The 25,165-nt window shown below is 42.3% G+C and overlaps 1 protein-coding gene across 4 annotated transcripts in view; it reads left to right on the top strand.

Moving 5' to 3' along the window:
* Window positions 1–4,404: 4,404 nt before the first annotated feature.
* pcsk5b (proprotein convertase subtilisin/kexin type 5b) overlaps window positions 4,405–25,165 on the top strand; it is an 80,177-nt gene continuing 59,416 nt past the window's right edge. For 2 of the 4 annotated variants that reach the window (XM_072387864.1, XM_072387863.1), the window contains exons 1-3: window positions 4,409–5,126; window positions 9,318–9,422; window positions 24,301–24,444. In XM_072387864.1, coding sequence (XP_072243965.1) covers window positions 4,947–5,126; window positions 9,318–9,422; window positions 24,301–24,444 — 429 coding nt within the window. In that variant the 5' untranslated portion in view covers window positions 4,409–4,946. Of the gene's footprint in view, window positions 5,127–9,317; window positions 9,423–24,300; window positions 24,445–25,165 lie in introns of all 4 variants that reach the window. The other 2 variants (XM_072387866.1, XM_072387865.1) reach the window with 2 other exon arrangements.

Here is a 25,165-nt window from a genome sequence, read left to right as displayed (position 1 = left end):
CAGACCTGCCCATCTAAATTTTATATTATAATTTAATTTTAACCCTCATTTCTCTTGAAATAAAGTTCTGAGCAGTTGGAACTGTGACTTATCTGCTTCTTTTTTTTTTTGTATTTTTTATCTCAAAATGGTACTAGTTATTCACGAAGGATTTTTGGAGACTGCGTTGGATGTTCAGAAAGATGGCAAATAATACATCGTTTATCTTCATTCGTCCATGTAGAATTCTTAGAAGCAGTCTTGAGCAATATTTTGAGGTGTTTATCATGGCGTGTCAATTGCTATTGACTAGATATGGTAAAGAAAACTTTAAGAAAAGCACTTGTAAAGATGTGTGATGAAAGTGGCCCCAAATAAAATCTTGTTTCTCTGCTGTTACAAAGCGGAGTTCAGTGGAGCTTTGGCCCTTCAATCTGCTTTCTGCCATTTAGTGATTATGACTTCAACTGGAACAGATTATTTCCCAGAGAATTTTAGGTTAAAAAAAAAAAGCTTTTATTTCATATGGTTGGCTTTTTATGGGGTGTAAAATGAATCTATTCTCAAAAGCAGTCTTTGGAGCCAGTGGGCCATATGGCGGCCCAGCTTGAGTAAGACACAGGTGACTATTAAACACTGCTAGTAATCAAAGCCTATTACAGAGCCAAAGTAATAACGAGTGAAATGCCTGACAGGAAAAGCTGGTGTTTGTCATAGAGGACTTTATAACGCTACATTCAATGAGAAGGAATAGGTATAGTCAAGCAGAACAATGAGGAAAGACAAGACAATGCTTTTTTTTTTTAGGTTAAACTATGAGGTCATCCTCTGTTTTTAATTTCATGGCCCCATTTGTCACAATAGAACATGGAGGATTGAAAGGGGGGGGGGGACACTAAATGTTTACGGTCTGCTGGCCAGACATTCCTAAGACTGAGAAAACTGCATCGGTATGATTTACATGTATTTTGTGTTATATTGACACAACACTGACAAAATGACAGGCGTCAGTCCATCAGGTCCTATGTATGTTCTTAATCAAATTCAAGGGTGTTTGAATGCCTCCAGTGGTACAGTCTTCTAATCATGTGGGACCTGTTCTGTAGTCTCACCATTCACCACCAGGTGGCAGTATATAGCTGCTGCTGTTAAAGCGCTTGAATGGGTCCCCACCTTCCTGACACAGGAGCCCAGACCAATTGGGTCATTATTCCCCAGGAATAATGAATATAATAATGAATATACAAATAATCATATTTGGAAGATAAACTGCATTACACTGATTAATTATTCGACATGCAGCTCCTATCTGGGACACAACCTGACTGAAGAAATAAAAGCAAACTCAGTATAAACTGAGAGAAAACAACTGCATGACAGTCCATTTTGTGAGAATGCCTACATTGAGATGATTATATGTGATAATCTGAAACATTTTGCCTGTTTTTCTGTGATTTATTTGGTGGCCCATAGAGTACAGAGAAAACTGGAATTGACAGTACTGGTAGAATTCCGGGCCCAAAGTTTCATGTGGCGGGAGCACTCTCTCCGTTGTTCCTTCTTAACATTTGTCCTCACTGAATGTCGAGTGTGTGAGCCCCCAGAAAAGCCTATATAACCCTGGAATGTTGCCGACAAAGGGGTGGACGAAGGGACGGATGCTTTATGGGAGGATATGATGCAGAACAGGGAGGACAGAAAGTCAGTGAGTGGCAGGTGCTATTGTGGATTAAGTGCAGAACCTACTGCAACAAGGTCAAAAGGTCAAAGTGAAGTTGAAAGGCCAACCCCAAGATTCCCTTGTAAGGCCACCCACAGAGATACAGATACCAGTTTGGTGGGTCTTTAAAATAAAAATAAAAATAAACCAAGGCAACAGAAAGGTACATGACATGAAGAGAGAAGAGTAAAAACTGCTCAGGAGAAAGAAACTGTAAGCTGGCAATAAACAGGAGCATAAGTGAAGGAGAAGTCATGACGGAGATGTGAAGAAATTAGAGATGTTTATAAGCAATCGTGGAAAGGGATAGCTCACATATTTGGTAGCAAGCCTGTCCTAATGAAACAAGGAAATCATGTGGGAGGTTCCTCCCTCAAAGTGCTGGGCTTGATACTGAATGAACAAATTAGCCGTGTCCTTGGTGAATGAAGCTGGTTGGCTGCGTTTTCTCATTGGGGCCTTCCATTGTTATGTGTCATGGAAGTTGTGTAACTGTGTAGTAAGTTCCCTCAAATGTTGTTTGGCCTAAAAACACGATTCACTCTGTTATTTCAGTGAAGAGGCAGAGGAATGCTGACAGGAATGCCCCTCAGTGTTTGTTGACACTTGTGACCACTCTGTTCTCAGATGTTGACAAAGACGTTTTGTTGGGGTTCACTCAGTTCACTCCCTTGAGAAACACGGGAAGCTGTGGAGCTGTCACACGGGATATCGCAACAGTTAAGACCTGAATGGAAACTGGGGGCCCTGGCGCTTAAGGGAGCCCCGTGATCTGGGTGCTTGATTTCATACTAAAATACATTTCTGCTGTGTTTTATCCACACCCCCCCCCCCCCTCTCTTTCCTTTTTTGTCTTTAAATTACAAACCTTTCCATCCAGCTGAATAGGGAACTATAACTGGATGCTTCTTTTATTTAGTCCCTTTCATCTCCATTTGGGGGACCATGAGATGCTCTTATCCCGATGCTTGTTGTGAAAAGTGACAGCGGGTCCATTCAGCAGGAAACTGTCTGCAATTAGTGCAATTATGCTGATTTTCACTTGTGTCCCATGCAGAACAGAGTTTTTGCTGTGCACAGAGACATCCCCGGGAAAATTGCTGCAAAACAAAAAGCCATCAATCAACAAAGAGCTTGAATGAAAGCCTCAGCGGCGGATAAAACCAGGCACATTCCATAATGACAGCATTTAGTCAGCTGTGACCTGTGCTGCGATGGGGGGCATGACATGTAGAGCCTCACTGATTGAGGGGAAATATGCAGTAAAGCTAGTGTAAGGGGGCAGACTGCTTAATTGGCAGTTGCTGTAACCGAGACATACAGTTATCTGTTACAGTATGACAGTCATTAACACACCTGAGATAATAGGAAGCGTGTTTTGTCTCATTTTCTGGAGAGATAGTTCTGTTCATGTCAGCTGATGTTTTCCATTGGATGATGATGGAAGTGGAGGTCATAGTTTACTCATAGTTTACATTGGTATGTCTGTGTCAATATTGCCCAGGAGACTGACAAAGGTTGCATTCAACAGCAAGCGCAGCAGTAACCAAAATGTAACGCATGCGTTTGATAACTACTGGCCTTATTTTTTTCTAGAATGAAATGTAAGGGGAAAACACCAGTGACAAACCTGGTTGGAATCAGCTTGAAATGTAACACATGGGTAATCATGTGTATCTCTCAGTCATTCCCTGAAAACTTGCAAAAGTAATCTTATAGCAAACTCCCTACGTTCTCAACAGTGTAGCGGGCCAGGAAGTAATCATCTTAACATGTCTGTTCTATCACCTGCGTTGTGAGCGCATGTCATGTGTGATTGATGGAAAAAAAATAAGCACACAGCAAAGATAATCTCTGAGCGTTACTGTCACCTCTGATATCTGTCGTATGGTGGATATAGTAACATGTTAACTGCAGATATAGACCGATTAGAGAACAGGGCCCCCAGACACGGTTCCTGGTGCCAGAGTGTCGGTTGGGCTTGGAGTTTTATTCCTGAAATACGACACATTTTCGAGAGAGGGATACAAAACAGCCCGCAGGAGACACTAAAAAGGAATAGAGTGGCCTCAAAGTGACAACATGGCTGCAATCAGACTTAGCGTTTCTGACCAAAATGAGACACGAAATGTGACACAGGGAAAAAGAGTTGGACCACAAAACACAGAGACATAAAGAAATGATCCATTTGGGTGCAAAGTGACCCATATACAACAACAACCACTAAAAGGAGCAAAATGATTAAAAGCAACTGCAAAACAAACACAGACTCCAACATCCACTGATCAAATCTGCATGGTTGTAGCTGTGTCTGGTTCTGTCTGGATGGTCCGCCACTGGACGGGTGGGGGCCCTTTTACACATTCGCACTGAATGTTTCTCAATCCCCTCTGTGGGTCACTGTGTCTTTTAAGTCCACTTGACAGCTACAGCAACAATAAAAAGTCAATCCAAATATAGTTTTAGGTGGATCGTTTCCAGTCAGTTCGAAAGTGTATAATTCTTGATTTTTTTTCCCCCCGGTGGCTCTCTTGGAGGAAGTCGTCGAAGCTGGCCCCAACGTGGCTCTGTGGCCCCCGGTTTGACCCCTCCCTGAGCTGTGTCTGGCGCGTGAGCGCTGGATCCAAACAGGGTGTCTTTAAGACCCAGCGGAGTTCGGCAGGGAAACCCCGCGGCTTTAGTTGTTTCTACTCTCCAGAGTGTCAGCTAGTTATTTGTGGGGAGGCGCTGTAGCCATTTCGCCACATGAAAGCCCGATGAGCTGAGCGACCAACATCCGAGTTGTTGGTGGAGAAGAGAAATCAGCTTTGAGGAGCTCCGCGCGCGCGCACACACACACACACGAACTCGCGCGCGACTACGCGCGGCTCACGGACACGCACACTTCCTTCTCGTCCTCCGTGGAAAAAAAAGAGGGAGAGAGGAGCAGAGAGAGGGCACACGAACTTCTAACTCTCCCATGTGGAAAGCAGAGGTTTGGAGATAAGGTGTATTTTTCCTCTTCGGGGCTTTATTCCTCACCTCTCTGTCCCTCTCGCCCCCCCTCCTCTCCCAGGGTTTTTTCTTTTCTTTTCTTTTCTTTTCTATTTTTCATTTTTTTTTCATTTTTTTCATTTTTTTTTTTTTTGGTTGCCCGGATATTTGTGTTTCTATGAGAGTCGTGCTCGGCGAGAAGAGAAGTTTGGTTGTTTGCCTGGTCGGCTGAGGAGGAGGAGAAGAAGAAGAGTCTGGTTAAAAGTGGGGGAAGATGGTCCACAACGCCGCTTGGAGGAGAAGCTTCCTCTGCGTCCTGGCGCTCAGTCTCGGCTTTGCGTCCCCGCCGTGCGAAGCTCGGATTTACACCAACCACTGGGCAGTCAGGATAGCCGGGGGACCCGAGGTGGCCGACCGGATAGCGGAAAAATATGGCTATAGGAACATGGGACAGGTAGGTCGCCTATTTCTCCAGTTAAAGTTGCTTCTATTACCTGTGCCTGTGTGCTATCGTGTTTTCATCAACTCTTGACGAGCGGGGGCATTGCACTGTGATTTGTTATCTTTCACCGGTCGACAAACCGTTGACCTCGCAGGTCTGAGCCGCCGAGCCCGAGCCACGAACCTTCTCGTAACTCCTTGAGCGGCTCTCTGACCCTCGGACGAGCAGAGAAAGAGCTGCAGGGAACAAAGCCGGAGGAGCAGGATGGCACAACAGGTGCCTTCCTCCCTGCATTTGCACAGATCTGTTTGACACACGGTGGACTCCGTTTGTTGAGCCTCACGGCCACAGCTGTCTGCTTTCCGTGGCCGCCTTGACCACAGAAGTGAGAGCAGCCAGTGCTGTTTGGTTTGGGATGTTGGAAGTGACATCTAAAGGTCTACAATATAACAGATTCTGCTTATATAACACGTGCCATTCTTCTGGTGTGTGAGAAGAGCGACGAGGAATGTTGTTCCCTCTTCAGTTCTGCAAATCTGCCATTAGTGGGACCATCTGATTCAGAAATACTCCCAGATAAGTCATGTTTTGCCTCGCAGTTTAGCACTTAACTGGAAACCAAGGCGACATATGTATGTTTTAATATTATAGGGACTAGACAATGTGTTGCACTTCTTCCTTTCATAGTAAGCAATATTTGTGTACATATGTTGTTTCTGTGCCTCAGTAGTCTCTACCATGCTCATTAGGCTTGACTCTCAGCCATGTTAAGCAGCCCAAACCATTTGTTTTTAAAAAAGAATCTGATGTAAAAAGGGGTAAAAGTATAAGATTTTTTTTTTTTTAAGTTTTTTTTCATCATCATCAGATTTTATGAATGAGTAGGAACCTGCACAGGTCAGCGAGGAGTAGTTTCCGGTTACTTGGACATTCGTTTTTTTTTTTTACAAAGTCTAAAAGCAACGTGTTCCGCGTGGACAAAAGAAACAGGCCACAGAAATATGGACCGCACACATACTCCAATACAACCGATACACACGGGCAGTTCGTGCCTGCACTTGCCAGCATTCGACGTGCAGACAGCAGGGAACAGAGGGGGGCATTCTGACAGGTTGTTGTGGGGTAGCCTAGTCAACAGCTATTGAACCCCCCACCCTGCCCCTCCTCTCCACCTTATCCAGCCTGCCCACCCACCATCCTCCCAAGAGAGCAGGCCTTAATGGCCTCGTTTATCCCCCCTCTTTGACAGCAACTAATGTGTGGAGTAACCCCCTTTCCATACTACACCCCCATAGGAATTCCCCAGTGGAGTGGAGTGTCGTCTCCAACCCCCACCATTCGCCCTAATTTCCATCTCAATATGGAGCGTTCATTGGACTTTGACACCTCCTGGACAAGAGTTTTACTTCACTTCCTGGTTGTGGGGTCAGCTGAAAGCCTCTCCCATGGGAGTGATAACAGCACACTCTGGTTTCCTAATGTGAACTCTGACATCCTCGTCATTAACCCCCCTCCCTCTTTATCATTGGAACCCTAATGTGTATGAAGAATGAAACTGAACTATCCAAGCAAGGCCACTTCGTGTTGTTGTTGTTGTCTTTTTTTTTTTTTTTTTTACACCTCGATGTATAAGTGTTAAACTTGTCTTGAGTGTTAAAGATTTGACTGATCGTGATAAATGATAAGTAAAAAAAAAAAAAAAAATGATATGAATGCCGAGCGTGGTTTTAATTCTTAAGGGAAAGCAAAGCAGTTAAAGAAGGAAAAAAGGGGGGGATGGGAAGGGAAAGAATGTGGCCGAGGGACAATATAGTCTTCTTGACAGTGTTGGGGAAAGGAAATCGGACAAAGATAAGCACACACTGAGAGATGGTAGAATGAAGGAGTGAAAGAAAGGATGGATGGACGGATGGATGAAAAGAGTTGGCATGGAGTAAGAGAGCACCTCGTTGGGGAATTCTGGGTAATCCTCTTAACCATAGAGCCCCCTTCCCAGACTAAGACAGTGGCCCAAATTGAGTCTGAATCAGCTGACAAGGCTCCAGATATCTGAGCAAATTGGTGAGATGGAGGAGGATGTGGGCCCACTGAAAGCTATGGAGGGAGGGGGGGGCCCGAGCGACAGGAGGCGCTTGGATCAATAACATTTCAAAAGATTATTTGTACTGTTTGTACTGTTGCTGCATCATTTGTTGAAGGCATCGACCCTGCTGGGTATTGTTATTGGAGAGTTTTCAAGGCGCGAGCACCAAGGAGTCCCGTTTTCCCCAAACGTCTCACTCATACTAATCATTTTCATCCCGTGTTTGAAAAGTTCTGCAAAACCTCCGTTTCACTTCATGCTTTTTGGTTTGGAGCTGAAACTTTTTATTTAGATTCTTTGCTTGTTGGGTTATTATGAGGTCCTGGAGGCAGAAGACAGAATCTGAAAAATGAACAGCTCTCAGTGATGTAACGAAGCGGAACAAAACCGTTTCTGTAGCTTTTTGGAGTTTTCTGAAATGTTGCGTTCTTTTTTTTTTTTTTTCTTTGCTGTGGGATGAAGTGATGTGGGCCAATACGTGAGAATGATACGTGAGAATGGATGATATTTTTGATGCTACAGAGATAGAGAAGTACACTTTCCAATAAATAAATGAAGGAACGGTTTAAAGGTATTCCAATCTGTCGTCATGCTGTATTTGAAGGAGCACAATTGAATTCCTACAGATGCATCAAAAGCCCTTCATCATATGATTTCGTAAGATAAGATTTGTCCTCTTTCAAATAGTACACCTTTAGCCTGTAAAACCGTAACAGACTCGTTGCTTTTTAGCGCTCACGTGGCTCAACGCATTTTTTGTGCCCAACAAAATCCAATATATATCAGGTCAGTTTCACGGGGAAGTCGATGCGACACAACGAGGGTGCATGATATAGATATCAGCCATCGGCATTGGTTTATGTTATCCTATTAGCTGATGTCCAAGCTGAATGTTGTCCGACACCGATGAGAGGCTGATATATCCGTGCGTCCTTTGTCTTGCTTCTGTGTTGCTGTTTTGTGAAATGTCACATTTTGCGATTAGATGTGCTTTGTTGTTGTGTTTTGCGCTTCCTTCATGTCATTTTAACCCAACAGCTGTTGCAGGGCTGTGGCATTTGGGCAGTATGACAAGATGTTGGAAAACATATTTTGCAATCCATTCACATTTCTGTTGACACATGGGATTTTTTTGCGTTGCATAGGCAGAATCCTGCAGGGTTTGTGTGTGTGTGTGTGTGTGTGTGTGTTTGATCACTCATCCTCTTGTGACATGTTTGTCTCTGTCCTGTTTTTTTTTTTTTTCATATGGGCAGAACTCAATAATCGGATTCCAACCTGAACCTGTAGTTTGTGTTCAGTTCTTCACATGATTGCGACACTGAAATCTAATTAATTCAGTGGAAAAGTCTATGAGACGACATGAATCGCTCATGTGAAAGTGGTGTTTTGTCGCAGTCAGTCACCACGTCATTCAGTCCAATCCAAAAAGCAAAGTTCATGCAGTAGTTGTGATTCAGTTTGGGGTTTATTGCATTAGGCTCACATACTGTTGCCTGTGATCGCATAGTGTCGTCAATGCAATTACAACTCAAGCTCCATTGGTCCTGTTGTCGAGGACAAAAATGAGGAGGTGAGAACATGCTGAACTGTGCTAAAGGTTGTAAATGTGAATTTATTAGCCCTTACTTGTTTCCCGTCATATCAGTCTGTCAGGAGCAGAATGTTTGTATGTACATGAGCTGAAAGCTGATCTAATGGGCCCTGTGGCGGTGGATTTCAGCCCCGGCTCAGTGACACGCCACAGGACCCTTGGCAGCCATGATAGTTTGATCATCAGAGGGCCCCTTATCAATTATTAAAAGTAATCAGCATCCAGCAGCTTACCGTCTGTCTATCATTGTCTGCCTGTGTATCTTTTGTCCTCATTCTGTGTCATTCAGCCTTTTTCTGATTGTGGGTCAATACATTTGTCTGAAAGCATTTTCAAGGTACTAGTCAAGTAGTTAACTTGTGGAGTTCACTCGCAAGAATTTCTTCATCTAGGAAACTCCAGGACCCCATGTTTGCTTATACAGGACTAAGAAAAGCTGCAGTAAAAGTTTCAGCACGGTGTTGCAGAAAAAGGTTTAAGTGATGATGGTGACATAAATAATTAAGTCTGCATGTGTGTTTTTCAGATTGGGGATCTCAAAGACCACTATCACTTCTTCCACAGTCGGACTATCAAGAGATCAACGTTGTCCAGCCGTGGTCGCCATAGTTTCATCTCCATGGAGCCCAAGGTGAGCCTGTTGCACCGCTTTGCGGAGATACGGTCCATTTATGTTTCATGGTATTCACGTGTAGATAGAGTGGCTCAGTTGTTGTGGAGATGACTCAGTGGCTATCACATGACCTCCATGTGATAATATCATGTCGCCAAGCTGCCATTCATTTAGACAATGAGCAAACTCTTATCTCTGTAAAGTAGCAGGTGGACCTTGAGTTAAGATGGTTTCATCAAACCAGAGATATGTGAAGATTCCTTTCAGAAACCATGTTTTTGGCAGACTGCAGGGCTTTTCTTACTAGAGCAATTTTTTTATGTCTCCATTGTGTATGCTTTCTGTTTTGTTAAGATAATTGGCTGCAAGTAGTTCTGTATACACAGAGGAGGATATTTCTGACAGTGTGCTGATAAGAAGCTGCCTGTTGATTATTTAATCAGGCACTCCTTGTAAATACAATCTAAACCTAGATATTCTGTGTATTGGCTACAGGCTTGGATATTGACTGGAATCGTGACGCACAGCAATATTCTGATATTAACCCAACTGAGGCTTCACCCTGATTAAAACAATGCCATGTAAACGGATTCTTCTGATTATATTAACCTGATTGTCATATTCAGCATAAACAATCATTGAATTAAGCAGTGTGGAATAGGCTGATCTTAGTAGCAATATATAGACATAAATACATGTAATTTGCATTATATATAACACACATTGGTTCTTTACAATGTATGGCCTAAGCTCCAGAGCCGCCAAGTCTGCTAATCATGAGCCACCCTAAGCTTGTTTTTTTCTAGGAACACTATCATTTCTGTTGGCCTTGATTTTATAGGTCGGGCTGCTTTTTTCTGTCCTAAGACCTGACGTCTCCTGCTCCAACTGAGCTCAGTGCAGAACAGTAAGGCTGCTGTAAAAAGAAGACACTTTTTGGGCAAGAGAGAGGCCCGAGTGCTCTAGACGCCTCGTTTCTTATGTTTGTATGCAAGTCAACCAAGAGTTAATTCATTCCTATGGAGCCATCATAATCTTTGATAGATGTGCAGATGTTGAAATATTTTAATTTTGTGGTGGATTTTTGAGGAGATGCCACACAATGTGCCAGGAAGTTTAGCAATAAGTTTAACAAAATACAAGCTTTACAGTCAAACTGAGCACAGTGTCAGCGTCCTTTAGCCAACATTGGTATTTAGATAACAGGAGCCTGTGTAACATATGCATGTATAATGGGCTCAGAGAACTTTTACCAATGATTTTTGTTGCTAAAAATGACTGCTGAGCCTCTTTCAACTTACCTCTCCCCTTGAATTATAACTGTCATTCTGTCATGGTAATTACATGCGCATATTCCAGAAAAATGAATGGGATGGGCCTCTCCATTGCTGAAGTAAAGATGGTCCATATACAGTATTATGTAAATACCAACGTTGGCTGAATAGGACGCTGAAGTTCTCAGAAAAAAGGAGGGCATTTCCTAATGTTGAACACTAAGGACATAATCCGTTTATTATGGACCGAACACACACATAAGTGGAAGCAGGGCGCTTGAGCTGTGTTGTACCTTCAGGGATGTAGCTGTCTGCGTTGCTCTCAGCCATCGCAAATGGCCCTTTTCTAATGCAGACGAACAGATGGGCAGTCAACCAAAAAGCCAACAATGCATAAAATCCCTCAATGAAGGTACACATTTTTTTGATTGGGTATTAGTTGAAAATCACCGTGATCCGGGAGGGGCTGAACACAGAAACACAGATGGAAAACAATGACATCAGCTGCATTAGAAAATCTTTATCTTAACAGTTGGTTTTGCTCAGTCACAAAGCAGGTCTTTCTCTGCTTTGAATTCTGTCCTTTTCACAGTAGAACAAAGCTAAAGGATCAACAACAATGCCAACAGAACTAAGAGACGCTCAGATTGCTCATTGTATTTATGAGACTGACACGAGTGGCAACACAACGCCCTGACTTGTAGACCTGTGCTTGTAATTCACCAACGCAGAGCATGTGGACATCTATGTTCAGACCTTAATGCTCTGTGTTTTTGATGGATATGAATATAACTGAGACTTTGGATGGATGCAAACATTACAAATGCAAAGGGAGACACAATGTTAACGTGAGTTATTCATCAGAGTATGCTAACAACAGGTAATAAGAGGGGGTAAATGATCAAAAGCTCTTTTTGCAGGATTAATTTTCAACTGTTAATGTATTGTTTTAGGTTTTCATGACCGGCCATTGGGTGTAATCAAAAACAGAATTTATCGATGTATACATATAGCTATTTAAAATGTTCCTTTGTAACTCCACATGTGCATGGTAGGGCAGGTACAATAGTGCTGTATTGTTCCAGAAAGAAACCGTTAAATAGACCTTTAAGATGACAATTCAGGAAAATCTTATATTGTTCTTTTCAAAGCCAGACATGGGATATGTAACATTAATAGCTTCATCTGTATGTTAAAACAACAAGTCATTGAGACATTAGTCGCTTCATTTAGAGCCATAAAAAATGTCAAAGTCCTCACCAAAGTGAACTTTCTTCCAAAAACAGACCACATTGCCATAACAATTCATAGTAGCCTGCTAAGTGCACTGTGGTCATCAAAAATATATCAGCGGTGGATGGGAGCAGTTGAAAATACAGCCCATATATATATGTTTGGACGGGCAAAGTTTTAAAGGATTCTCTATTGTGTTCTTTTTCACTAGTACTTTGTTACACTTACGGTAACCAGCGTAACCAAAAACAATACTTTTCACTTCATTGGACTTCTCTGCCTCCACCACCACTGTTTTGCTGTCAACTGTGTGTGTGTGTGTGTGTGTGTGTGTGTGCAGCCGGTAACATTCATCAAAGTTTATTCCTGTTCACAAAATGTATCTCACCCCACAGACTGCACAACATATCTGCATGTTGACAGACAGCGTGTATCTTAGTGATGCGTGGCTTAGGGTTTTATTCAATATCCATACCTTATACGCTCCACCCAACCTGCAAAAAGAAGATTAAACAACCACCCAAACCTGACTCAAATCAGAAGTACTGTTGCAGGACTCATTCAACATAACTGATATTTCTCATTTAACAATTTTAGTTCACAAGTGGGGCCATTTTTAAGTTGGGCTGTGTGACCTTGTATTTTCTAATTGAGGCAGATGAGCACAGCGGAGGCAGATTTAGGTGGAAGTCTCCACAGCCTATCACATGCAGTGGTTCTGTAAGGTATAAGGTTGTCAGAACTGCATTGTTAGTTTTTGACTTGACACGTCTGAACCTGCGATATTTTCTACAAGCCTTCACTAAACCAGCCAAACCCGCCAAGCCCCTGGGTTATGAATCAACCTCTGCATTATTACTGTTTGCGAGAAACTAATCTGCTATATGGCAAGTCAACATGAATCAGTCAGATCAGGCTGTTTTTCAGACTTGAGCCTCCTACTAATGAAGAGAATGGTTGCCACATTGTATTGAATTGTAACCTGTGCACCCTCTCCAATCCTCCCGGGGTCTTTTCTGTGTGATTATGCCTCAAATTCGAGTTTGACAAACAACTGTGTTTGGACATGGCCTCGAGAAGGCATAAAAAAATCGAGGACGGAAAAAAGAAGAGACAGTGAGACGGTGCTTGTGCATCGTTTGCAGGTAAGCCCACGTTTGAAATGTCAGTTGTTAAATAAGAGGAACTTTGTAACAGTTAGCCCTTCTATGCATGCCTATGCTCACTTAACCAGGTAACATTAGCTACCGTTAGCAAACTACAGAGTTTGTAATGTTAGCTCCTAGCCAAGTTAAGACTTGAGTATACTGTTATTAGTAAGTCATTAATGCTAGCTAGCTAGTTATTTTACTTTGTGTAGGTGTCGGGAATAGATAAATGAATGCAGTTCATCATGGTCACTGCGCTATTTTTCCGTATTAGTTAGCAATCGACGCATAAGACTGGTAATCCTTCCTACCTCAGACTACTAGCTGCTACTTCTGACAAAGCATAGTGTGCGGTTTGCCATTGATTCTAGCCATCAGAAGTCATCGGCAAAGCATTAATCAACTTTACTTAGCTTATAGTATTTCAGAGTGTTTATGTGGCGTTTGTGACATATATGATTATGTAGTGAGGAAACGCTAAAATATATATGCAAGGTGGAACTCAAGGCCAGGAGGAAGATTCAGATGAGCAACCATCAACCAGCAGGTCTATAGACTCAGTGTATCCAGCCCTAACCAACAATCATCAACCAGCAGGTCTATAGACTCAGTGTATCCAGCCCTGACCAACAACCATCAACCATTAGGTCTATAGACTGAGTGTATCCAGCCCTGACCAACAACCATCAACCAGCAGGTCTATAGACTCAGTGTATCCAGCCCTGACCAACAACCATCAACCATTAGGTCTATAGACTGAGTGTATCCAGCCCTGACCAACAACCATCAACCATTAGGTCTATAGACTGAGTGTATCCAGCCCTGACCAACAACCATCAACCAGCAGATATATAGACTGAGTGTATCCAGCCCTGACCAACAACCATCAACCAGCAGGTCTATAGACTCAGTGTATCCAGCCCTGACCAACAACCATCAACCAGCAGATATATAGACTGAGTGTATCCAGCCCTGACCAACAACCATCAACCAGCAGGTCTATAGACTCAGTGTATCCAGCCCTGACCAACAACCATCAACCAGCAGGTCTATAGACTCAGTGTATCCAGCCCTGACCAACAACCATCAACCAGCAGGTCTATAGACTCAGTGTATCCAGCCCTGACCAACAACCATCAACCAGCAGGTCTATAGACTCAGTGTATCCAGCCCTGACCAACAACCATCAACCATTAGGTCTATAGACTGAGTGTATCCAGCCCTGACCAACAACCATCAACCAGCAGGTCTATAGACTCAGTGTATCCAGCCCTGACCAACAACCATCAACCAGCAGGTCTATAGACTCAGTGTATCCAGCCCTGACCAACAACCATCAACCATTAGGTCTATAGACTCAGTGTATCCAGCCCTGACCAACAACCATCAACCATCAGGTCTATAGACTCAGTGTATCCAGCCCTGACCAACAACCATCAACCAGCAGGTCTATAGACTCAGTGTATCCAGCCCTGACCAACAACCATCAACCAGCAGGTCTATAGACTCAGTGTATCCAGCCCTGACCAACAACCATCAACCATTAGGTCTATAGACTCAGTGTATCCAGCCCTGACCAACAACCATCAACCATCAGGTCTATAGACTCAGTGTATCCAGCCCTGACCAACAACCATCAACCAGCAGGTCTATAGACTCAGTGTATCCAGCCCTGACCAACAACCATCAACCATTAGGTCTATAGACTCAGTGTATCCAGCCCAGACCAACAATCATCAACCAGCAGGTCTATAGACTCAGTGTATCCAGCCCTGACCAACAACCATCAACCAGCAGATATATAGACTCAGTGTATCCAGCCCTGACCAACAACCATCAACCAGCAGGTCTATAGACTCAGTGTATCCAGCCCTGACCAACAACCATCAACCAGCAGATATATAGACTCAGTGTATCCAGCCCTGACCAACAACCATCAACCAGCAGATATATAGACTCAGTGTATCCAGCCCTGACCAACAACCATCAACCATTAGGTCTATAGACTCAGTGTATCCAGCCCTGACCAACAACCATCAACCATCAGATCTATAGACTCAGTGTATCCAGCCCCGACCAACAACCATCAACCATCAGGTCTATAGACTCAGTGTATCCAGCCCAGACCAACAATCATCAACCAGCAGGTCTATAGACTCAGTGTATCCAGCCCTGACCAACAACCATCAACCAGCAGGTCTATAGACTCAGTGTATCCAGCCCTGACCAACAACCATCAGGTCAGGTACAGAAGCTCCTCAGCACACAACCACAACCTTTGATGGCACAGTGAGTCCCGTCAGTGAGAGGCCATCAGCAAGTGACACTGTGGAGACCTTCCAGCTGATCCTGCTCCATAGTAGCGCACAGTTTAGATGCTGCTTGTGCGAAAATTTGAGTGAATTCTATAGTTCTGTTTTTCTTATTCGTACTCATTTATGGCGATCTGCTGGAGAAGTTTGCACTTTGAAATACATGTATTACTTGAATAGACTGTTTATAAAGTTATTTATATAGGAGTCATTGTACAGTGTTTTTATTTATCAATTTAATCTATTGATTTAGTGTTTGGCGGCATTGTTAATGTGAAATCAGCTATTTTGGAAATAAAGACGGTTGCTCTTGGAAATATTGAATTCATCTACTTTTGGTTGGGTGGTCTACAAAGCAGTTGTGCTTTGGCCATTGAAATGGCTAGCAGTGGCCCTGGTTTATACTAACATGTGTTGTCTGTGCTTTTCTCATCACTCCACCAGGAATTATAATTAAATGAAGTCTGACTCACCAAAACCCAGTAGAGGTCTTGCTTTATCAAACTTCGTGGATGTTCAATGGAAACACATTTTGTATCCATTTTCAAAACACTTCTTCAGTCATGTCAGGGTTAAAGTTCTAAAGTAGATGGCTTCATATTCTTGATGTATGAAAACCTTTACCGTATTTTTCCGTCTTTGTTTTTGTCTTTCTTTTAAGAACCAATTTACGTCATCAAAAAAGACCTTGAGGGACACTTTGCAGGTGTAGGGTTTTCTTCAGGGTGCAGTGGCCTTGCCTGTGTGCTTTAAACTGTGGATGCAAGTTTGTATCTGTGCATGCACATGAATGAATGAATGAATGAATTAATGAAGGGTGAAGAATGGTAATGATGCACTGGTATGATTCTAAAGAAGGAGAGGATGAAACTGGTAGAAATTAGTTTGAAAAGAAAAAGATGGCACCTGCCACCTTGTGTTATCAACTTATTTTGATCTACACAAACTAATTGTTAATTTTTCTCTGATCCACTCGTGTTTTTTTTTTTTTTTTCACCTGTTGTCCCGAGCGGTCGTCTCCTCTCTTGTTTTCACCTCCTCTGATTTTCTTGCCCACTTTGTTCTCTGTCTTGCTTTCAGTACACTCATCTCCCTCCCTGTTTCTCTGGTTCTCTTACCGTCTTGGGCCTAACACTGTGCCGTGGTGGCGGAAGGTTTGTGTCCTGATGCCAGCTGGCGGAGAGGCTGAGAGATTTTAGAAGACTGGATCAGAGAGAGGAGGTTAAATGAGAGAAAACAGAAAATGAGCTGTTACGACAGAAGGAGGGTGAAGGAAGGGAGGAGATAGATTAGGGAAACCAAATCATATAAGAGTAAAACAGAGAAAAATTGAGCCGTCAGTTGCTATCGTTTCAGCATAATCTGCGGGTCAGTCTGTGGATTTGGACTCAACATGACCGTTAGTTTTGCATCGATACAGTTTGGCATAATGCTGATGATGTTTTGCAGTAAGGTTTTGTAATGACAGCCATGTATGTCTTGTGTGTGAGTGAGTCAGAGGGGTGTAGCGATGGCATGAAAGGCGCACCCTGCCATCCGCAGTGATTATTGGAACGGATGTTACCATGGTGATGCAGCATAGCACAGATTACCACTTTATGGCACCCGCCAAATTGCACTGTCACCTCCCCGTTGGGTCAAAGACCGCTTCTTTTTCCAGTCTGGGTTAAAGGTCACTCACCTGGAAAGAGTCTGTCTTCACTTTAACTCGTCTTTTTTTCAAGGAGAATTAGATTAACCTAAGAGAAACACATGCAAACTATGTCTATTTGGGCAAGTGTCAACACTTTATTAAACACTTTGTGCCTCACAAGTATAAGGAGAACACTTGTTAGGATGTAGACAGTAGTCGGTATAGCATTGAAAAGTTCCTAGTATAGAGCCTTCAGTTATGAGTATTTTTACTGCAATACTGTCGAGATGAGATATTTTATGGTCTCCGCACCAGCAAAGTTATTGTGTTTTTGTGTTTTAGCTTTTGATAGATCAGGAGCACCCACAGGGAATTCATTATGTCTTTGATTTAAAGACAAACTATTGGAATATGTTGGTAATCGATCAATGTAATTTAGACATCTTAAGACATCTTTTTTTTTACCTTCATTTGAAGAGTTGCAACACTACTGAGCTTCTGGGGTAGAAACATGATCTGGATCTCAGTCCTCCCCACAGATTTAGCTGAATTCATGTTATCACAAGCTTAGTTTTCCATACAGCATCAATGACACAAAGCCCACCACTTCAAATCATAGTGAAAGCAATGAATAAAATTAGATTCTGAATTTAAAACGACGAGAATTGTCTCCTTTCTGGAACTTTTTGATTAATAAAGATAAATTAAACTACTTTGAACTGTCTCGTACAGTCCTTTTAAACAAGGTCTTTTGTAGTGCCCAAAATAGTGACTAAAGACTGAATAAAACCAGACCTGGACCTTGCCTTTAACCTTTCTTTCTTCCCTCTTCCCTGTATAACAGCTTCTAAATTAATAGTACAACATTTTAAGGATCCTGATGATAATAATAAAAAGAAATAAGTAAAGTGCAATGCGCTGTAATAACTTCCAACAGATGGATGAGATTTAAGCTTTTCTTAATGTTTTTTTTGTTTTAAAGGAAAATATTAGCAAAATGAAAACGATGAGAAAAGTTGTGACACTTTGTTCTCCTCGCTCTTTCTCCCGGGGAACTGCTAGCTATACCCCGAGCTGGATTTGTGTCGGGTTTGGGGAGGCGAACGTATCTGCACACACCATCTCGCAGCTTCACCTTTAAGTCGGTTGTGTGGTCCTTTTTCGTCACAGTGGCTGGGCATGTTTGGCAGGGTTGGGGTTAGTTGTGTCTTTCCAAAAATCCATCTCTCTTGCGAGATAATGTAGCCAAACATTTGGTTTGAAAGAATTTGGAATGTGTAACTCTTCTGTGATGATGATCTTTGACCAACCCAGGCAGGAAAAACACATTGACCTCTGCTGCAGCCTGAATCACTAGACTTAACCAAAAGACCGGTTGAGGAATGGCTACTGACAGCAGTGATGAGAAACACGTTTAAAGAGGAAAAGTCAAACTAATTGCCAACTGTATAGCCGTAAATCTAAAGGATAAAGGTCTATGGTCACTGTTGATATGGCATTATTTCTCCCAAATTTGTCCTAAATTACATCCATTTCACTGAAACTAAAAACTTTTTACAAATCTATCTGTGTATCTAAATGGTCAGTCAACTGGATTCACATATTCTGAGTGGTGTGCGATTTGTCCTTTTGAAAGCTATGTAATTGCTTTCCAGATTTCAAATGCCACAGAATCCTATTTCTCTTCAGTATCACTCTGTGCTGCCACCATCTTGTCCAAATATAGTCACTTCTGGATTCAAAAAGAGCAAGATGGTGACAGCAAAATAGCCATAAAACGGGGCTGACCTATTGATGCATGCAGCCATCATTTATTTATGGTCTTTGATTTAAAATTAAAAAAAAAAATTAAAATCCAAAAACACATCAGATGTAGCATTAATGGCTCGTCACAGTTGTTACATAATCATATTATTACGAATATTTGAAATAATTATGATACTTGCCTTGGCTTATGCCTTATTTCTATGTAGTTTCCCACTGGTAGGATTGACTTGTGCCCTTTTGTGGCCATTTCTTCTCCTATTATTCAGTGGCTCGTAATGACACCAACGGGTTATCTTGAAGGGTTTTCGCTTCTTGTATTTGACTTGGATTTAACATCTATTGACATGAACATTGTGGATTTAGTTGCAAAGCCCAACTCCACAGCAGTACTGGGAATTTAGCTTTTAAGTCAAATGAAAAAGGAGAATCTGAAGGTGATTTTTGTTCGATTGACAGGGAAAAGTGGATGGTCAAAGATATGAGCTCCATAAATCATGACTGGTGTGTTACATTTTATATTAGTCTTAGTCCAAAATAACTTGACAATGGGAAAAGATTTCAGGACTTGGCTAAGCCTCCAATCTTTCAAAATCCTAACAATGCCTTTGAAATGAGCGGAGAAATCCAGGATCATCAATCACAATAATATGAACCTGTTCCTGTGTCCCAGGCAGCACTCAGCCTGCACCCTGCACATCTGTACTAATGTCTGACTGTAAGTGTTTGAACAGCCACAGTTTATTTTTATTTTTTTGGTGTTCTTACTTTGCTTTGTCTGAAATCTTTTTCCAACAGTTTTAAGTTGACTGTAAACGGTGATTACAGCACTGCAGTGGTTGTTTCTCCTTTTATGATGTCCTTTTGAAGTCGGTGCAGAGATTAGCAGAGGGATGCAACTGTTGAGCGCCTTTGCAGCTGTCTGTCTCTGATGCTCTGTTGTTTTGCCGCAGGAGCATGTTAATTCCAGTCTATTTCACATAGCTAGATACTAGTTTACTTGAACTTATTTATCTAGATGCGAAAAGGAAAACTGGCAGCCAAGTGTGCAGGGATGCGCTCATAAGTTTGCAGACATCACATTTGTGGCATCAAGAACAGCACACAGACGGAGCCATTGTACCTTTAAGGACATTTTAGATCATTTACATACATCGGGTTCCAGTGAGACTCCACACACAGTTCCAGGTATAGATTTCCATTAAGCCTGAATGCTTATGTAATATTATATGTTATTCCAATGACTTCAGGGTCTGTTTTTGCCATGAATTTGACTTTAAATAGTACAACCACCTACGTCTGATCAGCACAGCTCTACCGCTCACACAATCTTGGAAGATCGCATGCAGTTCTGTGCAGAGTTTCTCAAATGTACCTCAGAAAGCGCTAAAAGTGGCTTCCTCTGTCAGGCCAAAGGTTCATGTGAGTACTCAGCTCCCTGGTCTTTGGACCGTCTTTCAAACTGCCACATTACATTTTGTGCCTGCAGCTCAAACATCGTCACACAAACAGCAGTGAGAGTGGATCAATTTGTTCCCATTTGTTCTGATGAAGTGAACTCTTCCCCAGTTTTCCCTGGTTACTGACCCAGCCAGCAAGAGCCACCTGCAAACCCTTACACAGAGAGCGAATGTGAGAGAGAGGGGGGGGTGGAGGTCCAGGGTCGGAGTGGGATTGGGAGAGAAAGACAGGCCGTCCGAGAGAGAAATTGGCATCTGCAGATTACAATGTGCAAAAATGAGATGAAGGCGAGACGGTGTGAAAGTAGTAAATGAGGGAGAGAGATGAGAAAGGTTTGTGTTGAACTTGTAAGATAACAGAGGGAATTGTGCTGGGAGAAGAGAAGAAAAACAGAGGGCTGAAGAAGTACAGGTGCTTAACAGAGCATCGTTCTTCTCCACCAAGTTGGAGTTGAATTAATTGAATAGATCGTGATGCCTCAGAGCCCGGCTGAAACAATGGCAGTGATATATGGGCAAGTCTTACGGGCAATAATGAAAGGCAATATTGTCTTTGTTTGGATTGGCTCTGGCATATGTGATACAATTGGTGTGGATAACTACAGGCTGTTATCAGCGAGGGATTCTTAGCAGCAACAACAAAGGATCACACTGTCCCCGATGGCTATAGAAAAACGATTGAATACTATTGTCTTTGTCTGGTTGTCCTGCAAAGAGAGGATAAATGTGTGTGTGTGTGTGTTTTTAATTCCATTTAATCCAAGTAAAGAAATGCAGGACCAAGTGTGTAACCACAGGAGCGAAGGCGAAAAGCAGAGAATCGCTAAAAATGTGAGAATAATGTATACTTTGTGGTATTAACTCAGTAAACATTTTCCATAACTAAGAACAAGGTCGAATTAAACACATGGACATTTATTCAGTTCACTCTTACTTACAACCAAGAAAACATTTTCTTTGAAACGACCAACATTTCTGTGGAGCTTACTCTTGAATTCTGGTCTCCGCTTCATCGTAGTCACAAAGAGTTGTACTTTTCAGACCTGCTGAAAACTGTTATCGAACAAACCGACTAATCATTTACATTATAGGCTGGAAAATGTAAGTAAACATCTGTTTTAATGACTTCAAAAGCTGTTCGGAGACAGGCGTTTGAAATGATGAGCGGAGAGGCAAAGTGTGGGTTGCAGAGCTTAAACCTAGTTGTGGACCAGGTCGGAGAAATGATCATGGTTCGGGAGAACTTTGCTGTGTCAGTCATACAGGGAGCAACATGTGATGGTTAATAAGACCGAAGAGAGCCATGGCAGCCGTCCACAAAATGAAGCCTCGCAGAGGTGGGAAGATGCAACAAGATGATAAACCAAAGCACATAAAATCAGCTGCAGAGGGCTTGAAAATGAAGAAAATGAATGTTTTGGAACGGCCAAGTCGTCTGAACCCTAACTGAGAGATGGTGTGGTGCACGATACGAAGAGGACTGTTTAAGAAAGACATTCCAGAAACGCTAATGGACAAACAGTTTGGTTGGAAAGCCACGGTCCTGTATTCGTCTTCATCACGGTGTGTGTTTGCTTAAGTCCGTTGAGCAGTTACTGGAAGCAAATGTCATGTTATGATGCTCTTGAGTTTCTAAGAATAAACAAGTTAAGAGAACTATTTTTGATAGATTAGTTTAGAGTGTGTTTGTACGTGTTCCACAGTCACAGTAATTGGCACAGTTTTTTTTAATTGGCAGAATCTTTTCTTTGGATTAACTAGACTTTGGTGGACCTTGTCTCTTTGAAAAGGCCTCTGCTGCTGGGAAAATCAATACAAGTAAATCATCAGCTCCTCTTACTGTAAATTTGAAGTAGCTTTCTGTGTAAATGCCAGGAGAGAGTTACTATCGAAATAATGACGGTAACACCACCAATAGTCACCCAAATTTCCACCGAAACCCCTGGGCCTTTTTCCACCTTTTGCTCGAGTCATTTTCTTTTGGCCTCAGAACTCGATCAGCACATTGATGATCGCTGCTGACGTTGTTTCGGTTTGAAAATAAATCTTCAGGATTTCGGATGGTTTTTGTTTAATTTTTGGGTAACTCGCACTGCAAATCTTCCTCATCTGGACTAAACTGATGGTCACTTTGATGAGTTTGATCCCCCTCTTGTCTTCAACCACTAAAGCAAAAAATCTTATGAAATTCTTTACATTTGCTGCCATTTGTGAAGTCAGTCTGCTGGAAAATGAGTGGCAGTAGGAGAGGATTTGTGCCGATGGGAGAGCAGTACGTAATTTTCCATCGGACCACTTTGGAAGTGCCAAGTTGCGAAGAGGAGCAGATAAGTTACATTGCTTATCAGAGATTGTGGTTGTTGCTATGCTAATTTATGCAAATTGTAATGCCACACCAGTATTTTTGAGCAGATACATTCCTGATGACAGTGTTATTTTGAAGCTAATGGCGTGTGTAAACGGTCGCTTTGAAGCTGATAGTTGGAGTGAAATGAGCTGAGACCTTGGCAGACGAGAGGAGCATCAGGCTTTTACTGGCTTTCCATCTTTACATTTCTCCCTGCCCTGGATTTAGTTTTTCTCCCCTTCTTCTTTCAGTCTTACATGGGAGCTCCCAACAGTTACTAAATTACACCACCTATACAAGTGTTTTTTCTCTCTCTCTTTTCCTCCTTCATAATCAATATGAGTCCCCTTATCTATGTTATGAAGTGAATTCTATTTCTAAAATGAATTATCCTGCCTTCTCTTGCTGTCTTTTAGTTTCTCTCGCTGTTTGTTTTCACGTGCCTCCTCTTCCAGCTCAGCCTTCTTTTATCGACTCTCCTGGGACCCGTTCTCTTTAGCTCTTTATCGCCTCCCCTCCTCTCATCTTATCTTGTCTTGTTGCCTCGCGCTCCAACTCTCCGGAGATCTTGGCAGATTGTTTCAGTGCATGAGACCAGATAATCACTCCTCAGACATCATGTCAGCTATTCTCTTTTCCTCCACCCCCCTCTTCTCCTCTCAGTCCCGCTGAAGCTTTATTGATGTGGAAAAAAATGCTTTGTCTTTATCGAGGGACTTGGTTCAATAAGGTCTAGGCTTTTCTGGAGCTGGCAAACAAAAAGCACCACGCAGTGTGAAAATGATTTTATCGATTTTTCTTTTGAGTTTAGTCTCTTTGTCAGTACTTCATGTGTACGCTGGGGACTTTTAGTTCACACTAGATGATGCAGTGAGCATCTCAAAGGGATTTCACTCTTTCGAGGATACTGTATAAATAATCTGTAGCTACCAGAACATTACAGCTGAACTTGTGCTGCGCCTATAATAAAAGGATAAAATCCCATTAAAATTTGCACAAGCTGTTTCAACAGCAAAGTCCTGTTTTTGGTGCTCACTTAAATACTTTTTTACAGGAATGTGTGCGTCCCAAGCTGCTTCTCTCCTACTCGGGGTTGTGTGTCTGGTAATATTTCAGTTGCAGTGTGGTCATCATTTGTGCATGTGAGCTCATAATGGAGTCTTTTAAGACAGACGAAGTCTGCGAGACTAAACACACAGAAAGAGGCTTGAAAAAGAGTCGACCAGGGCCAAGCAAGTGGGTCCAGCTGTCTTGTTCAGATCCAGCGTTGCTGATTTTGAAATCGGAAAATTCCATCTAAAACTGGAGTGGGGTTCCTGCCAAGGAATGCATCGCACCTCGAAGCGAGACCATAACATCTGAGAGATTGATGTTACCTGGGAGACATTTAGGTCTTTGGTGCATGTATGCATGTGTGTGTTTGTCTGTCTGGAGATGGGGAGAAATGTGCTGATGAGTCCACAGCAAACCTTTGTTGGCTGAATGCATCAGGGGTCATTTTAACAGATTTTTAAAAAATAATAATAAAAAAAAGAAGATACATCTGTGAACATATTAGTTTAAGACGATAGGAAGGCTTCCACAACAGAACTTTGCGTTTCAGTTCCTCTTTAGTGTCAATAAAAGCCAGCTCTTTTCAGCCTTTCGGTCTTTTGCTTTTTTTAATTCTGTGTTGTTGCGTTTTCCCAGTTTCTGATGCATCCCGTCTACGTGTGTTTGTTTCAGGTGGAGTGGATACAACAGCAGGTGGTGAAGAGGAGGATCAAGAGAGATTACAAACCAGCACCACCTCTTTCCCTGACAAGCCCCGCCCTTAGCCAAAACAACATATTCTATAATGATGCCAAGTGGAGCAGTATGTGGTACATTGTGAGTATGCCATCAACTCTGGCTGTCCCTCCTCTCAGAGGATCGCATGCTGCCAACATTTATCCACCGTGTGGATCAAAGGTCTGCTGAGGTCATGACATGGTCCTGATTACTGCTCTGTCGGTGGAGCTGAAGGATTTGTTTGTGTTTTCTCTGAGTAAAAGAGCCAAGTTACCATAGTGATGAAACTTTTGCTGTCCGCTGCTTTGAAAGGCGTTAAGTTAAGGTCATTATTAGACGTTTTGTGTTTATTTGCAAGTCTTTGTGACTGAAAAGTCCACACAAGCGTGCATGTTCTTGCATTTTAGAAACCGCTCGCACACATAAAATCAGTGCTGGCATTTTAGAGCTTATCACAACTGTTTGCATACACCATCGGATCACTGCTCATTTAGTTTACGCTTTTCTGTGTGTGTGGTTGAGTGTCCTCAGCTCTGTCAATTGTTAACTTAATACAGATAACTCCTGATACTTTGGACTTTTTTTTTTCTAATCTAATCTAGAATTAGAGACTTATTTAAGAGCACGGATTTAATCTCTTTGCATTGATTGACGGACACGGTGATTACACACGAGTGAGTTTTAAAACGAATCACACTGACGTTTCATGGAAAATGTCAGAACTGACTGAGTGAAATGATTCTAGTTTAGGAAATAAAGCAGGTGAAGAAGTTCATCTTCAGCTGACAATTATGGAACTTAATATCACTTTGAAGTAGAT

Source organism: Leuresthes tenuis, unplaced genomic scaffold, assembly GCF_036924035.1.
Source record: "Leuresthes tenuis unplaced genomic scaffold, fLeuTen1.0.hap1 SCAF_6, whole genome shotgun sequence".
Classification (NCBI taxonomy): Eukaryota; Metazoa; Chordata; class Actinopteri; order Atheriniformes; family Atherinopsidae; genus Leuresthes; species Leuresthes tenuis.
This window is presented reverse-complemented; position numbering and strand designations above follow the sequence as displayed.